The sequence below is a fragment of the Nycticebus coucang genome, chromosome 3 (genome assembly GCF_027406575.1).
Source record: "Nycticebus coucang isolate mNycCou1 chromosome 3, mNycCou1.pri, whole genome shotgun sequence".
NCBI classification, from domain to species: Eukaryota; Metazoa; Chordata; class Mammalia; order Primates; family Lorisidae; genus Nycticebus; species Nycticebus coucang.
This window is the reverse complement of record NC_069782.1, coordinates 65,465,356-65,483,670: the sequence shown is the minus strand read 5'-3', so window position 1 is coordinate 65,483,670 and position 18,315 is coordinate 65,465,356. Positions and strand designations below refer to the sequence as shown.

The window sequence follows — 18,315 nt, the reverse complement described above, 5'->3', positions numbered from 1 at the left end:
ACACAACTCACAGCAACCTCCAACTCCTGGGCTTAGGCGATTCTCTTGCCTCAGCCTCCCTAGTAGCCTCCCTAGTAACCCGCCACAATGCCTGGCTAACCTGTGGTTTCTTTTTTTGTAACATAACACTGTTGACAACAAATGTGTGAGGACTGCTGAACACCAACCAATTCTCCAACATCAACTAGAAATTCAATTTTAACTCACCCTGCATTACCACAGACCCCCACAGTTGAGACCTCATCCCCACAGCACAGTCCCCAATGCTAATGCCACTTGCCAGGCCCACGGGCCAACCTTTTAGCCAGCTGGGTATAACCAACAGCCCAGTCCTCAGTTTCAATAATTTGCTAGAACTACTCATAGAACTCAGTAAAACATATTGCTTAAGGTTATTCTGGTATAAAGAGGATCTCAAGAACACATAGACAGGGCGGCACCTGTGGCTCAGTCAGTAAGGCGCCAGCCCCATATACCGAGGGTGGTGGGTTCAAACCCAGCCCCAGCCAAACTGTAACAAAAAATAGCTGGGTGTTGTGGTGGGCACCTGTAGTCCCAGCTACTCGGGAGGCTAAGGCAAGAGAATTGCCTAAGCCTAGGAGTTGGAGGTTGCTGTGAGCGGTGTGATGCCAAGGTACTCTACCGAGGGCCCTAAAGTGAGACTCTGTCTCTCTAAAAAAAAAAAAAAAAAAAGAGAACAAATAGATACAAGAGAGATACACAGCAAAGGTAAGGGGGATGGACAAAGCTTGGGTCCCTCCACCCTCCCAGCACATCCATGTGTTCACAACCTAGCAGCGGTCTCAGTGTCTTTGTCCCAAAATGCTGATGAACCCAGCAAAATCACTGAAATTCAGTGTTTACTTTTGGAGAAGGGAAGGAAATTGTAAGGCACTTACATTTTGTAGCTCATTGGGAGAAACACAAGTACCCATCCCTTTCAGAGAACCAATTCCATTTAATTACTACTTTCATAATAATAAATCATTTAGTAAACAAATAATATTTGAGATCTTCTACCTGTTGCCAAGTCCTGGGCACAGGATTTGCCATGAATCTGTCAAGTCCACATAACAGTAATAAAACAGAGTTATCCACTGTCACAAACTCTCCGCTCTAAAAAGGAGGGGAACTGATGTTTTGGTTAAGTCTCTGTGATTCATCAGCACACCTACTGCACTTTTTTGTGCAAATGTATTCATTTTGCTGTAGCCATAATGGAAACACTTTTTCCCAGTTTTTATCCCCTGATAGAATAGACCCCTGAAATTCCATTTGAAATTACCCAATTAAAAAAAACAGACACACACACCAAAAGGAAGAATAAATAAGTTTTTTCTTAATGGAATATAAGACTAGATGTATTATTTGTATTTTGAGACCTAATACTTTATAGCTTCTTGGAAATACTTTATCTTCCCTATCTTCTATGATAGAATGCATTTTACAGTTAGTAATAATTGAACCTGAAATGAATGAACCAATCGTTTCAAGGTGACTAATGCAGGGAGGGGCAGTGCTGACTGAAACAAAGACAAGTGTCAGGTGACGTCATCCTGTCAGCTGGGCCCCACCCACCCACCCATGCTGCTCACTCCAGTGCTCAGCGACCACCCTTCAGAGACACTCTGCACTGGGTGCTTTTCAGCCTCTTGCCCCACCTCGCAGAGCTAGGTTCCACTCTTCCAGGGGATGGTTTTCTCCCTTCACTAGCCTGAGAATCCAGAAGGCAGGAATCACTTTCTCTAACATCTACTAGGTATCCAGAAATTCAATGTATGAAATACCTGACCAGCTATGTGTCTCCAAAGATTGGAAACTGGGGTTCAGGAAGAAAACCTGAGGGTCCTAAGGGATGAGTTTTTTAGATGAAAGGTAAACCAGGTGACTCCTTCCACTCTAGAGCATCCAGCTACACAGAGACCCAAAACCCTACAAGAGACCTGGCAGCTGTGGGCACCTACGTCAGTCCCAGGCAGTTCTGAAAGACAGATAGTGGGCTAAGGCCATGTCACTCTGAAAAGTTTCCTCAACCCAGGACATTCTGATAGTGTCTATGCCTAGGAAAGGTAAGTGGAGGTGAGGGACAGAGATTTTTTTACAGTGGAGAGTCAGACTAATACAGGGTTCCTCCCACTTGGGGCTGAACAGGGACATTCCCTCCGCCCCCCATTTTCTAGGCCTAGGTGAGCTCATAAATCAGTCTCATCACAGACCCCCATCTCTAGGCATAAACAGGCCACCCTTTCCAGGGCTTAGTCAAGCAAGGTCTCGAAAAAAGGAGCCGGAAGGGATCTGTGCCATTCCTCCTAAAGTAGGGAGCACACACTCTAATTCCTTGCCTGGGACAAGCACTGCAATTATTTTCTATCTTTCTAGACCTCTGGCCAATTGTGACATAATTCCCTAAACCCCCTGCCACATGATAGGAAAAGCATCATTTTAAACCCACTAGACTGAAGGGAGGGCTTCCCACTTGGACCCCTCCTCTGCTGGGGAAGGTTCTGTATCCCCCCTTTTGCTTATCAATCTTTCTTCCATCAATAAACCCTGTCCTGTAGCTGATTCGTGTGGCCTGTGATTTCACTCTTCCAATCCAGAGACCAAAAGAACCCGACACCCCACACACAGAGATATGGGCGACAGGGTGGTTGTTCTCTGCCTTCTTCAAATGGGAAAGGTTCAAAACACAAAATAAATTTGAAAAAGAGCCATACTTTGCTATCTGAAAACAATGTAATGACAATGGCACATCTGTTTGAAATAGCCTGGGGTGCAAAGAGTTGCTGGTGGTAATTGAGAAGAGGCATTTAGCGGGTGATGACTGTGGCTCAGTGGGTAGGGCGTCAGCCCCATATACCAAGGGTGACAGGTACAACCCGGCCCCAGCCAAACTGCAACAAAAAATAGCTGGGCATTGAGGTAGGCGCCTGTAGTCCCAGCTACTTGGGAAGCTGAGGCAAGAGAATCACCTAAGCCCAAGAACTGGAGGTTGCTGTGAGCTGTGACTCCACAGCACTCTACCGAGGGTGACAAAAGTGAGACTCTATCTCTAAAAAAAAAAAAAACATTTAGCTTTGTGAAATTCACAGGGAATCTGGAACCCACGGGGAAGTGCTAGCCCCAGTTACAGGGCTAGCCCCAGGAGTTAGTATGAGCCTCCAGGACAGTGGATTTGGACCCCTGCTTCTCACACCTTCAGAAAAAATGGAGGGGAACTGGTCACCTTTTGGAGTGACTGGGGACCCCAGATACCACACTCCCAACCAAGCACTATTCACACACCAACCCAGGGACCCTCCCTCAATATCCCTCCCACTGTCGCTCCACACTCTGAGATACGCAAGGCTGTGGCCACGAAGCTGTCCAGAGGTGGCTATGAGGCCAGGGCCCAGGTCTCCATGCAAGGACCAGACAGGATGCCCAGGGGCCCAGCTACCGGCCCAGCCTCTAGATGGGAGGGACCAGGCCGAGGGCCCAGCTGCACTGCAAGTGGTCAGAAGACTTGCAGACTTTCACGTGCTTGATTTGTTTCAATGTGAATATGCAATGACACTATGTGAAGTGTTCTGTGTTACTCACTGGGAAGAGATTTAAGGTGACACCATGGGTAGGTGGTGTGGTTTTATTCTCTAAAGAACTCCTGTGCCACCCAGGAGTAAAGGTCTGGAGAACTGAATATCTGTCTGGTGAACTCCTGTGGAAGAAGTGAACGGGCAGAAAACACCTGTGCGGTGAGTGCCCTGTGCAGGTGACCTCTAATAAACTTGTCTAAATTGCCCAGCTCAACTTTTCTGAGTCATTCCTACGTTTCTTATACCCATCTCATTTTTGGTGGCAGGATTGTCCTGAAAGAGGCAGGCATAATGGACATATATGCTTAACCCACGGAGGGACTGCAAGGAACAGAGTGAAGGACCCAGATGCTGAAGTCTTTATTTGGATGCAGCAGGATACCTAGGTGGCATTTCTGCAAAGAGTTCCAAACAATGTGTTTAGAGCAAAGATATGGATCCCATGAGGAGGGGTTTGGTGGAAACTGTAGTGAACCAAGTACCTTGTATCTTTGTATTGCATACAAAGGTGGTCACCAGGAGGCAGCTGTAGAAGGCTATTAAGAAAATAGGAGGGGGCGACTGAACTCTGCTTCTGGTATGAGCTAGTTAAACCCATATTCAATATGGATGGTGAGTCAATGTGAAATTTTAAGACTGAAGTGTAACACAACTAGAAACAGCTGACACAGAGCTTATGCAGGGCTATGTGGACAAAAGGGTCCATGTATTTCAATGACTGAGAATCTATACTGTGTTTCCTTAATTAAATGTTGCCTCCAATCACAGAGGTGCTGACAAAGAGGTGGGGGGCCACCAACGCACAGCCCCACAAGTTACAAGTCCCTCAGCCTTCGCCTGAAGTCATTTCCAGCACACTTAAAAATCTGGTGTCTTTTCTAACCCGTCATATTTTTTTCCCCTTTCAGAAGGCAGAAACTGTGGGAAATGCAGTCTGCTTACATCACAGCTTCAACAGCAGCCTACAGGGATCTTCCCAGTGGCATGTGGGAGCACCTGGGCCCTTCTATCCCTCCTTGAACCTGCTTAGTGGCTGCAGGCATGCCTGCAGCTCCCCACTATCTAGGTTCTCAGAATGGCACCTGTTTTTTGTTTGTTATTGTTGAGACAGAGTCATGCTCTCTTGCTCTGGGTAGAGGGCCATGGCATCACAGCTCAAGTGATCCTCTTGGCTCAGCCTTCTGAGTATCTGGGACTACAAGTGCCCTATATGTGCCTTTGCTTGAGCCATGCTGGAAAGGCAAGTAAAAAGTCTTTTTTAGAACTCTCTGTGAGGGACTGGGATAGAACTCCATAAAAAAGCCTAGAGCTTCGTCACGGAGGTAGTAAATTGCCTGGGAGACGGGTTAGCTGAAGGAGGACAGAGGCTTGCATGAATGCAGCTGTATATCTTAGTGACTTCCAGTTTGTTCTTTGAAGATGTTTTTTCAGCCGCCAGATGGTCCAGTAAAAGGTTAAGGTATTCAAACAACCTTCCCCTCCTGAGTTCTTATCTTTGTTTTAGTGAAGTAGTTTAGAGTGGAATTTTAATTAAAAGTTAAAATAGGGGCAGCACCTGTGGCTCAGTCGGTAGGGCGCCGGCCCCATGTACTGAGGGTGGCGGGTTCAAACCCGGCCCCTGCCAAACTGCAACCAAAAAATAGCCGGGCGTTGTAGCGGGCGCCTGTAGTCCCAGCTACTCGGGAGGCTGAGGCAAGAGAATCGCTTAAGCCCAGGAGTTGGAGGTTGCTGTGAGCTGGGTGAGGCCACGGCACTCTACAGAGGGCCATAAAGTGAGACTCTGTCTCTACAAAAAAAAAAAAAAGTTAACATAGTAACTTTAAAATAAGGTAGTGGAATGTATATCAGTTAATTGGTAGACTGTTAGACACTGGGCACAGTTGAGCCTTGTCATGAGACCAATGTGGAGAAGTGTTGTCATTTATTGATTAATGATGCATACGGGCAGTAATGGGTATATAAGTTGGTGGAAAATAAAGGTTGCTACTTGCCATCCCAGAGCTTGTAGACCCCTTTATTTCATACAATTTCAAAAGCAAGCCCTATACTTTGTGACACTGACCACGCACAAGAAACTTCATGCAACATTCTGGCGCAGCGAGCAGGGTGAACTTCACAGAGACAGCACGGCCGGCTTCTTTCAGAACACTCCCCAGCTTGTCCGGTGGACACTTAAGGTAGGCTTTGGACTTGGAAACCAAGAGGTTCTGGTCATTCTGTGGGTACATGAGACTCTTGGCAATAATAAAGGGAAACAGAAAAATGGGTAACTCTCAATCTCTAGAAGAATAGTATGTTGCTTTACTAAAAACTATGTTGAATTCCACAGGCATTACTGTTAAGTCTAGGATCTTAAGAGAGTTGTTTCAAGTGGTGGCCAAACACTGCTGTTGGTTTACACTAGAGAAAAAGAATCAGCTTAATATAAAGGTGTAGAGGAATGTTGGAAAGGCACTTAGGCGTGCACACCAGAGAGGAGAATTTATAAGTAGAGATGTTTGGAGTGCTTATCATTTGGTAATGGTCACTTTAGAGCCTTTTCAATCTGAATCAGAAATGAAGGAGTTAACTCCCCTTTCTCCGCCATCCTCTCCTCTTAAAGAGGAAGAAGGCTGTCCTGAACAGCCAATTTGTGATGAGCCCATGAAAGTCCTGATCCTGAATATAAAACTGAGCCAGCTGAGCCAAAAGAAAAAGTTAATGATGGCTCTTAGAAAGATTTTATAGATGTTGAAAGTGATTCTGATCATACTATTACTAATCATTCTGACAATGAAGAAATGAGAGAATTAAAAAGAATGTTAACTGAAGAATTACAAAATATAGAAAAAAGGATGTTGCAGGCTATAGAAAAGAGAGGCTCGCAGAGTGACATTCGTTATAATACAGCCTGTTGGCCTCTTATACCCCATGCCACAGCTTCCAAACAATCTTTAAAGCGGCAGGATGGGCCTTTAACACCTACGGCACCTGCCACAAGTCCTAAACAACCTTCGACGTGGCAAGATGGTTCTTTAACCCCTACGGCCACTCCTGGCTTATATCCAGTTTGGCCTAATCCTCCAGATCCCAGATGTGACTAGAGTTCATTTCCCATTAGATAGTACAAGATTTAATATAGTCCATGACGTGCCAGTTTCTACTTCTGCATTACCTTCTAAATCAAGAGAAAATGGATCTGTTGATGACTTTTCCTGTTTTAAGAGAAATAGAAGAAGACGGGTGTGTTCATGTTTCTCATATTCAAATAGAAATAAAATTTCTTTTTTTTTGTAGAGACAGAGTCTCACTTTATGGCCCTCGGTAGAGTGCCATGGCATCACACAGCTCACAGCAACCTCCAGCTCCTGGGCTTAAGCGATTCTCTTGCCTCAACTTCCCGAGTAGCTGGGACTACAGGCGCCCGCCACAACGCCTGGCTATTTTTTGGTTGCAGTTCAGCCGGGGCCGGGTTTGAACCCGCCACCCTCAGTATATGGGGCTGGCGCCTTACTGACTGAGCCACAGGCACCCCCAGAAATAAAATTTCTAAAGGTCTTAAAAGATGCAGTTCATGGGTGGTGCCTGTGGCTCAAAGGAGTAGGGCACTGGCCCCATATGCTGGAGGTGGCAGGTTCAAGCCCAGCCCTGGCCAAAAACTGCAAAAAAAAAAGATGCAGTTCATGCTTATGGCCCTAATTCTCCATATGTTATAGGAGTGTTAAGTTCCTATTGTGGAGGGCAGCACCTGTGGCTCAGCGAGTAGGATGCCGGCCCCATATACTGAGGGTGGTGGGTTCAAACCCAGGTCCAGCCAAACTGCAACAAAATAATAGCCAGGTGTGGTGGTGGGCACCTGTAGTCCAAGCTACTTGGGAGGCTGAGGCAAGCGAATCGCTTAAGCCCAAGAGTTTGAGGTTGCTGTGAGTTGCGATGCCATGGCACTCTACCAAAGGTGACAAAGTGAGACTCTGTCTCTAAAAAAAAAAAAAAAGTTCCTATTGTGGAGGCCATTTACTCATATCCATAGACTGAGAAACACTGGCTTGTAAAACATTAAGTCCTGGACGGTTTATTCGATTCAAATCATGATGGATGGAGAAAGCCAAAATACAGGCTTGCCCGAATAGGGCTGAGCACCCTCCTTCCTTTTCCTTTGAATAATTAACTGCTGCAGGTGAATATGAAGGAGTGCAACAACAGGTGTTGTTTACTCAAGACCTTTTAATTCAGATAAAAGATGTGTGCATTAAAGCATGGCAACATCTTAATGAAAAAGGGGAGATTAAACAATTTTTTACCAAAATACTGCAAGGAAATAATAAGCCTTTCTCCAAGTTCATTGTTCTATTACAAACAGCAATTGAGCGCTCCGTCCCTGGAAAGGAGGCTTGTAAAATGCTCCTCTTACAAGTGGCTTTTGAAAATGCTAATGTGGATTGCAAGCACAAGTAGAAATCAGGAGAATGTCACTATTGACCAATACATTCATGCCTGTCACGAAGTGGGATCAAGCATATTTCAAGCTAATTTGCAGGCTACTGCTTTGGCTTCCACTTTACAAGCTGGTTCTGGGAAAGCCAAATGTTTCAATTGTGGAAAAACCAGTCATACCAGGAAGGAATGTAGAAAAGGGAAAGAGAAAATCGAAAGTAAACCATCCAGTTTTTGCCACCACTGTGGAAAAGGCCGGCATTGGACAAATGAGTGCCGATCTGTTAAGGATAAAGATGGCAATGATCTCCCACCTCTTAGAGGACAAGAGAATAATGACTCTAACAATAATCAGGGAAACTCCAAAGCTGGCTCAGCTCAAGGCCCTCAGACAAAAAAACACGAGCTCTCTTCACAAACCGTTCCCTGTCTGCAACGGACAAGCCCATGCCCAAATGAATCAGAATTAAAATTATAAAATTCAGGTGCAAGATTTCTTCCATGCTACACAAGGAAGTGCAGCTTTAGACCTCCCTATTCAGTCTAATGTTAATCTTAATGTTGGAGACACTCCGAAAAAACTGCCTATAGGCATTTATGGCCCCATTCTGCCAGGAACAGTAGGTCTAATAATAGGAAGAAGTAGTTTCACTATGGGAGGACTTAATGTCCACCTTGGAATCATTGATGAAGATTCTAAAGGTGAAATCTTAATTATGGCTTCAGCCACCAAAGATATCCAGTTATCCGCTGGACATCAAGTGGCTCAAATACTAATTCTACCTTATCATAAAGGCAAGGCCACCCCTGTTACTTGAGAAGGCGGTTTTGGAAGCACGGGTAAACAGGTTTTTCGGCATACTTTCTTGAATGACTCCCATCCTCAATGTAATGTTTCTTTCAGAGATAACATTCAAATTAAAGGCTTGGTTGACACAGGAGCTGACATGTCCATAATTGCCTCTTACATGTGGCCAGAAGGCTGGCCTAAAGTTAAAGTTAAAAGCAACATTTTTCAGATTAGGGACAATGCCTGATATTGAACAAAGCACTGTTACTTTAAATTGTAAAGGATCTGATGGACAAGCAGCTAGTATACTCCCCTTTATTGCTCCCATTGCAGTTACCCTCTGGGGGAGAGATTTGCTAAAACAATGGGAAGCTATGCTTACTATCCCTACAATTTCAAAAGCTGCTAAAAATATTATGTTTAACATGGGCTATGATCCACTCAGCCCAGCCCTACATGGGAACCTGAAGCAACTCAAATTGGCTGTGATAAAATAGGCTTAGGACTGCCTTCTTTATAGAAGGATTTTTCCTAGGGGGTCCTGCCCGCTGCTTCGCCCTTTTCTTACAATGGAAAACAGACAAACAGGTTTGGGTGGAGCAGTGGTGAAGCACTTCTAACTTTTCTAGAGGAAGAAGACGGGCGTGTTTATGTTCTAGAGGGAAAATTAGAAGCGCTTCATCAATTAGTTAATGAACAATTACAGGCTGGTCATATAGAACAATCTAATAGCTCCTGGAATGTTTTAGTCTTTGTGATTAAAAAGAAGTCAGATAAATGGAAAATGTTAACAGATTTAAGAAAGATTAATGCCATCACTGTAACCTGGCTTATTGTACCCTCAATGAATCCCCAACAATAAAAAATAAATAAATAAATAAATTACCTAATTGTACAATTCAACAAATACTGAATACAAGCCCAAGGAAAAAGTGAAATTCATTAAAATTCTCTTAATCACTAGAAAGAAAAAAAAAAAAAGAAAGAAAGAAAGATTAATGCCATTATCCAGCCCATGGGTTCCTTGCAACCAGGAATCCCAAATCCAACTTTAATACCAAAGCATTATCCAATAATCATTATTGACATACTACCAATTGGCATGTTCTAAGTTTAAGGAATATGGTCTTCAATTAGTGGAAGATAGAGTCCAAACTCAAGAACCTTGGGAATATTTGGGATATCGTATAACTGCTCAAAATGTTATTCCTCAGAAAATTCAGATTAGAAGAGATTCTCTTCGCACTTTAAATGATTTCCAAAAACTATTAGGAGATATTAATTGGATAAGACCAAATTTAGGAATTCCTACTTATGCACTCAAAAACTTATTTGCTATTTTAGAAGGAGATTCTAATTTAAATAGTCCTAGAAAGCTTACTCCTGAAGCTGAAAAAGAATTACAATGGATTGAGGAGCCTATTCAAGATGCTCAATTAAATTGAATTTCTCAAATTAATAATTTTTACATTTATGTATTTCCATCAATGCACCCTCCCACAGGATTAATAGTATAGGAAACAGCTTTTGTAGAATGGTGCTTTTTACCAAATAAAGCATCTACAAAGATGGAGACATACATTCATAAAATGGCATTTATCATTCTAAAAGGAAGACAACATTTAAGACAATTAGTTGGAAGAGACCCAGATAAAACTGTAGTCCCTTTGACTAATAATCAAATTTCTGATTTGCTTATGTTAAATACCGAATGGCAAATTGCTTTGTCAGATTATATGGGAACCATAGATAATCACTTTCCACAGGATAAAAGAATTCAATTTCTTAAAAATACTTCTTGGATATTACTTAAAATTATAAAATTAGAACCTATTCCAAATGCAGAAACATTTTATACAGATGTTAATAAAATGGGAATGTTAGGATATGTAGGCTCTCATTCTCAGAAAGTACAATAGTCTCCTTACTCATCTGTACAAAAAGCAGAATTATTTGCCATTATTTTATTATTAAGATTATCCTAATTAATCTTTAAATATTATCAGCGACTCCTTATTTTCTACTCATGTGGTTCAAAAAATTGAAACTGTTACTTTACCTACTAATACTGAGGAACTTACTGTATTATTTACATCTTTACAACAATTAATTAGAAACAGAACTTTTCCCATTTATATTACTCATGTTAGAGCACATTCTAATTTACCAGGACCTACTTCCCAGGGAAATCAAGCAGTTGATCAATTAGTGGGAACCAGCCTGTCAGCTCAACATGAACATACTATACATCATACTAATGCTAAAGCATTAAAAAGAAGACATAATATATCATGGCATACAGCACGGGCAATTATTAGATCCTGCCCTATGTGCCAGCCTTTGACAGCTCCACATCTACCGATGGGAGTCGATCCTAGAGGATTAATCAGCTATGGCAAATGGATGTTACTTAATTTCCAGAATTTGGAAAATTAAAATATATTTATCACTCTGTTGATACTTATTCTCATTTTTCATGAGCTTCAGCATTATCATCTGAAAAAGAAGATGCTGTCATTACTCATTTACTGGAAGCTTTTTCAGTTCTGGGAAAGCCTTCAACTATAAAAACAGACAGTGGATCCACTTACATTTCTAATAAATGTCAAGCCTTCTTTAAATTACATAATATCAAACATTACTGGAATGCCTGGAAATAGCACAGGACAAGCCATAATTGAAAGACAAACTAGAACACTAAAAGAAATGCTTCTAAAACAGAAAAGGGGGGAGGGAGAACAGTATAATATCACCCCTAGAAAAAGAATATCTTCAGCACTTTTTACTTTAAATTTTTTTAATATGAATGAGAAAAATGAAATTCCTACATAAAAACATTGGGTAACTGTTACTCCCCACCACCCCATTAAATCAGCCAGTATACTATAAGGACACTTTAACCAATGCTTGGGTTCCAGCACATGTTATACATTGGAGAAGAGGCTATGCTTATATTTCTACAGGACATACTAAACTTTGGATTCCAGATAAACATCTGAAGTTTTGACATGGCCCCACAGAACCATGCCCCAAAGAAGAAAAAGGTGACAGAGGAGAAGATAGCTGCCAACTTAGAGAAAGTCAACCTGGGACTGACTTGGAGATAGAGACGGACAATTCTGCCCCGGAAAAAGGATGAGAATGACGTGACTTGGGGGCAGATAGAGAAATTGTGCTTAAAGGCACAGGAGTTGGTATATCACACCCACCAGGAGATGAATGCTGTTAATCTCTTTCTGGCGGTGCTCACTATATTATCTGTGCCCACTGAAGGACAAAAATATGAATACTGGACTTATATTCTTAACCCTCCTTTATTGAGAGGTGTTAGCTGGCTAGAGCCCATGGTGCCTGTTTATGTCAATGATTCATCCTGGCTCCCCAGTCCCAATGACACTAGAGGGCCATTTAAGCCTGAGGAGGAAGGTACCATTATTTTTAATTATACAACTGGAGTGACTGGCTCTCCTATTCGTTTTGGAGATCAACCACATTGTCTTAATATGGTTATACAACCTTGGGTCAGTTTGTATGAACATAAGCCTGATTATATGTATATGCAGTTTGAAGTATTTATGTTAAGTACCTATTCTTTAGATAAATATCATGTTAACCATGTCCTTCCTAATCCTGAGTTACCACCATGTGTGATGCATTCTTTTAAAGAAATCTGAGACTGGATACATTGGACTAAATGTAAAGGACCATTCTCTTTTTTTTTTTTTTTTTTTTTTTGTGGAGACAGAGTCTCACTTTATGGCCCTCGGTAGAGTGCCGTGGTATCACACAGCTCACAGCAACCTCCAACTCCTGGGCTTAAGCGATTCTTTTGCCTCAGTCTCCCGAGTAGCTGGGACTACAGGCGCCCGCCACAACACCTGGCTATTTTTTGGTTGCAGTTTGGCCGGGGCCGGGTTTGAACCCGCCACCCTCGGCATATGGGGCCGGCGCCTTACCGACTGAGCCACAGGCGCCACCCAGGACAATTCTCTTATATGCTTATAAATACACCAGGTGGTGAAGTAATTGATTGGGGACCAGTTGCCATTTTGGAAAGCCCCTCTGAGGCACCAGTTCCTTTTGAAATCCCATCTGAAAAAGATTTGAATAAAAATAGAGCTGGTGTAGCTGCCTCCTACTATATGCATTGGAGTAATGGCAGATTTTCACCACCTTTACCAGGTATTGCAGCCTATCCTAAACAAATACATCTGTGGAAGGTTGCAGCTGCTTTACAGCCCATTAAAGCTTGGACTTGGGGACTGTATCATAATCAAAAAAACCAACAATATGCAATGAATTTTGAAGTAAAAGAAATCAAATACATTCAAGCCTGTTTAAAATCACCTTTTGTTTGGCTCAAAGAAAATGTGTGTGGAACAAAGCAACAGGTGAACTATTTTGTTCAACTTGTCAAATGTTTACTTGTATTAACAATTCTTTCCCTGTAGCTGTACCTGCTGATGCCATCTGTCTGTTGGAAAATAAATTTTGAATGTTTTTTCTTTTCCTATAAAAAACAAACAGAAAAAAAAAATTCTTTGAGCTTTAATCCTTCCAAGGAACAACTGTATCTGCTAAGAGTCCACACAGGAATTTGGCTTCCGAACAACCTGACCAGGCTGTGGAAGGAATCTCCAGCGCTCTCCATATTACAGCTGCTGGCAGACAAGTTTTTGAAAAGAAGCAAACGTTTTATTGGACTGTTGATTGCTACCATTTTGGGGATCATTGCTGTAACTGCTATAGCTGCAACTGCCAGTGTGGCTCTGACCCAGAATATAAAGACACAAAACTTTATTGCCGATTGGCATAGGAACTCTGAGCAATTATGGACTGCCCCCAAACAAATTGATACTGAAATTTACAAGGAAATATCAGATTTAGAACAAGCTGTTGTTATGTTAGTGGATGAATTAATTAGTTTAAAGAAACAGATAAAACTAAAGCGTGATTGGAATATGACATCTTTTTGTATTACCCCTGTAATGTATAACAAAACTAAGTTTCCTTGGGAAAAAGTGAGAAAGCTTTTGTTGAATCATGCTAATTTAACCATCGATATTGTGAATTTACAAAATGAGGTTTATTCTACTTTCCAACACAAGTTGGAAAAAATGGATGGAGATTCTATTTTAAAAGGAATTGCTGATGGAACAGAACAATTAAATCCATCACCCAAAATTAATGTACTCATTGCAAGTTCCATTGGTTCATTTGCATTATTGTTAATTTTGTGTTTGATTTAATATATCATATGTAAGAAAGTTAATTAGGCAAAGAAAGAAAATGATAGACATGCTGCAATCTTTGCATTAATGATGAGCGATTTAAATTACAGCTGAAATTACAGCTTAAATTACTTAAGATAAGAAAAAGAGGGGGGGTGGGTGGCGCCTGTGGCTCAAGGAGTAGGGCGCCGGTCCCATATGCCGGAGGTGGCGGGTTCAAACCTAGCCCCGGCCAAAAAAAAAAAAAAAAAGAAAAAGAAAAAGAGGGGGGAGATATAGGCGCAAAGCCTGTATGTGCCTTTGCTTGAGCCATGCTGGAAAGGCAAGTCAAAAGTCTTTTTTAGAACTCTGTGTGAGGGACTGGGATAGAACTCCATAAAAAAAGCCTAGAGCTTCGTCACAGAAGCAGTAAATTGCCTGGGAGACGGGCTGGCTGAAGGGGAGCAGAGGTTTGCACACAACCAGCTGTCTATCTTAGTGACCTCCAGTTTGTTCTTTGAAGATGTTTTTTCAGCCTCCAGATGGTCCGGTAAAAGTTTAAGGTATTCAAACAACCTTCTCCTCCTGAGTTCTTATCTTTGTTTTAGTGAAGTAGTTTAGAGTAGAATTTTAATTAAAAGTTAAAATAGTAACTTTGAAATAAGGTAGTGGAATGTATAGTTAATTGGAAGACTATTAGACACGGGACACAGCTGGGCCTGGTCATGAGACCAATGTGGAGAAGTGTTGTCATTTACTGATTAATGATGCATACCTGCAGTGATGGGTATATAAGTTGGTGGGAAATAAAGAAAGGTTGCTACTCACCATCACAGAGGTTGTAGACCACTTTATTTCATACAATTTCAAAAGCAAGCCCTATACTTTGTAACACTGACCATGTACAAGAAACTTCACACGACACTGCCCACCACAACACCTGCTAATTTTTCAATTTTTAGTAGAGACACGTCTGGTCTTACTCGTACTTAGGCTGGTCTCCAACCCCTGAGTCAAATGATCCTCCTGCCATGACCTCCCAGAGTGCTAATTACAGGAGAGAGCCACCACACCTGGCTGGAAAGTATTTTCTTCATAATGTTTTTAGTGGGTTCCCCAACGGAATAGGTTCATTTTTGTATTTGTTGTTCTGGCATATAAATTGTCTTTTGATTATAATCTCTTGTTGTTTTACTTCTGAGAAAACCAAAATCATGGTATTCTGAAGATGAGAGATGATTCAACAAAACCTACAAATCTCCTGCATTTGGAATCTCACTGGGCCCACTCTGTCTCTCAATGCCAATGCACTCCTGCTAAAGTTATACACTGTCAAACATCATCTCCCTCAAGTCTCAGAGACCATCTTGGAAGAAGAGGATGAATGACATCATAGGAGCTGGATTACAGAGGGGGAGGACAGTAAAAGTGTGGAGGCTAAAGAAACTATTTTGAAGAGGGACTTTACCCAACAAATGCAATCATTGTAACCTGGTTCTTTGTACCCTCAATGTACCCCCAACAATTAAAAAAAAAAAAAAAGTTTGAGGTTGCTGTGAGCTGTGATAAAAAAGGAAAACTATTTTGATGTTAATCTATGTTGACTTATGATTAACCCCTATTTTGGGAAGGCAACTAAGATTTCACTTTATCTACTGTTAACATAAAGCCTGCTCTTAGATCAGAAGTATCTTAACCATAAATCCTGCCCATAGGCAGAAGCACGCTTTGTGAATTCCTGCCTTTCCCAGAGGGATAGATTACAATGGTTCTACACATTCCTTCCCCAAGGCAATATAAGCCCCGGATCTGGGGAGTAATGACATGGGGATCCACCATCTCACCTCAGCACCAAGACAAGGCTTGTAAGTCCTGTTAGATGTTTCTTTCTGAGAAACTGGATCTGGTGGCCTCTTTCTTCAGCCCCTGAGCATTCTAAGACTTTGGGGGAAGGACTGCATAAACCCACTTACCACAGAATATCACATGTTCATATTCATAGGGTTTCCCTCAGTGTGAGTTCTTTCAGTGAAATAACACTAACAAATGCCTTCCCATATTTCGAACATTTATAAGGTATCTCCCCAGTGAGTCCTATGATAATGAAAGGAACTGGGAGAAATGAATGCTTTCCCACATTCCTTTGATATGGTTTCTTTTCAATGTGAATTATTTCTTGAACTCAAAGGCAACTGGAGTGACTAAGGCTTTACTGGCTTTACTATATGATTCTCTCCACAAAGAGTTTCTCTCCAGTGTGACTCCTTTCATGTCTTAGAAGGGAAGTGGACCAACAGAATGCTTTTCCACATTCTTTACATTTATACAGTTCTCCCATGTGAGTTCTTTCATGATTTTGAAAGGAATAGATATAACGATAGGCTTTCCCACATTTACATTTATAGGGTTTCTCTCCAGTGTGAGTTCTTTCATGTCTTTGAAATGAACTGGGAGAACCAAAGACCTTTCCACATATCTTACATTTATGAGGTCCATCTCCAGTGTGTGTTATCATGTGTCTTTGAAAGCTTGTGCGATCTGATAATGCTTTCCCACATTGCTTACATTCATAGGGTTTCTCTCCAGTGTGAGTTCTTTCATGTCTTCTAAATGAACTGGGAGAATCAAAGACTTTTGCACATATCTTACATTTATGAGGTCCATCTCCAGTATGAGTTATCATGTGTCTTTGAAAGTTTCTGAGACAATAAAATGCTTTCCCACATTGCTCACATTCATACTGTTTTTCTCCAGTGTGAGTCCGTTCATGTATTCCAATATAAGAGGAACAAGCAAAGGCTTTCCCACATTGTTTACATCTATAGGGTCTCTCTTCAGTGTGAGTTCTTTCATGTCTTAGATAGGAACTGTAATCAGGGAAGGCTTTAGACCACTGGCTACATTCATAGGGCTTCTCTCCAGTATGAGTTTTTCCATGTATACAAAATAAATTGGCTGAATTAAAAGCTTTCCCACACACCTTACATTTAGAAGATATATCTCCATTGTGTGCTACCATGTGTTTTCGAAGGTTTCCAAGAGAAATGAAGGATTTGCTACATTCCTTGCAGTGATAGGGTTTCTCTCCAGTGGGAGGCTTTTCATGTGTTTGAAAAGAGTGGTGATAACTGAAGGCTTTCCCATACTGCTTATGTGTATGGGGTTTCTCTCCATATCCCTGATAGGTACATGGTTTGTGTCTGCCATCAGCTCTAATGTGCTTATGAAAGGAGGAATGACCAATGAAGACTTCCCCACACACACTGCTTTCATATAGTTTCATTCCAAGAATTTTCTCGTTCACAATACCATCTGAACTCTGGCTGAAGGTTTCTCCACCTTGACCACTTACTTTGCTTTCACAAAATCTCTCTACCACATGACTTCTATAAAAAATAAGAAGCATATTATTAAAACTTTATTAATGACCTTATACTTATTAATAGGTATTGGATTGACATTTACGACATTACCATGCATGGTTTAGACCCTGTTTGAACACAAATGGATTTGGATTAAATGCTGTGTAGGATACCTCCATCACACCTCTTATCAAAACAGGAAACATGGGGTTTCTCATTACTGTTTCCAAGAAAACTGTCAAACATTGATAACTAAGCCACATTTAAGTATGTTTCTGGAGAAAGATTTCTAAAGCTAAATTAAACTTGAAGCTGGGCTTATTCCTTTTCTTTGCTTACAGTTAAAATTTCCTGTCATTGGGTGGTGCCTGTGGTTCAAGAAATAGAGCACCAGCCCCATATACTGGAGGTGGAGGGCTCAAACAGGGCCCCGGCCAAAAAACTGCAAAAAAAAATAAATTTCCTGTCATCCTAAGATTCCCTCCAGGGACATAACTTTTTCCTGTATGAATAAATTACCTTAGATTTCTCATGGGATTTTTGTACCAATCTTCAATATTCTGGCCTTCCCATTTTATTCCTAAAATGTCAATGCAGAAGAATCATAAATTATTACACAATCACGAGAAAACTGTACAATGCTTATGTGTGATTTATTCACCAAAATACATTTGACTCTTGAACACAGGTTTGAATTATTTTTTTTTCTTTTTTTCAGCCTCTGTCACCCCTGAGACACCAAGCCTAACCCCTACTCGTCCTCAGCCTACTTAACGTGAGGATAAGGAGGATGAAAACATCTATAATAACCCAGTTTCACTTAAAAAATAATTAAGTTTCTCTTCCTTATAATTTTCTCCCACTACCTTACTTTATTGTGAGAACACAGTACATAATATAGATGAGGTACAAAATCTGTGTTTTTAATCACCTTATAGTACCAGTAAGGCTGATAGTTAACAGTA

At 41.4% G+C, this 18,315-nt stretch overlaps 1 protein-coding gene across 4 annotated transcripts in view; it reads right to left on the bottom strand.

Moving 5' to 3' along the window:
- Positions 1-5,549: 5,549 nt before the first annotated feature.
- LOC128582517 (zinc finger protein 823-like) overlaps positions 5,550-18,315 on the bottom strand; it is a 37,255-nt gene continuing 24,489 nt past the window's right edge. For 2 of the 4 annotated variants that reach the window (XM_053586481.1, XM_053586482.1), the window contains 2 exons: positions 17,870-17,930; positions 14,824-17,374 (listed from right to left, as the gene is read on the bottom strand). In XM_053586481.1, the coding sequence (XP_053442456.1) occupies positions 16,210-17,374; positions 17,870-17,930 (1,226 nt within the window). In that variant the 3' untranslated portion in view covers positions 14,824-16,209. The other 2 variants (XM_053586483.1, XM_053586484.1) reach the window with 2 other exon arrangements.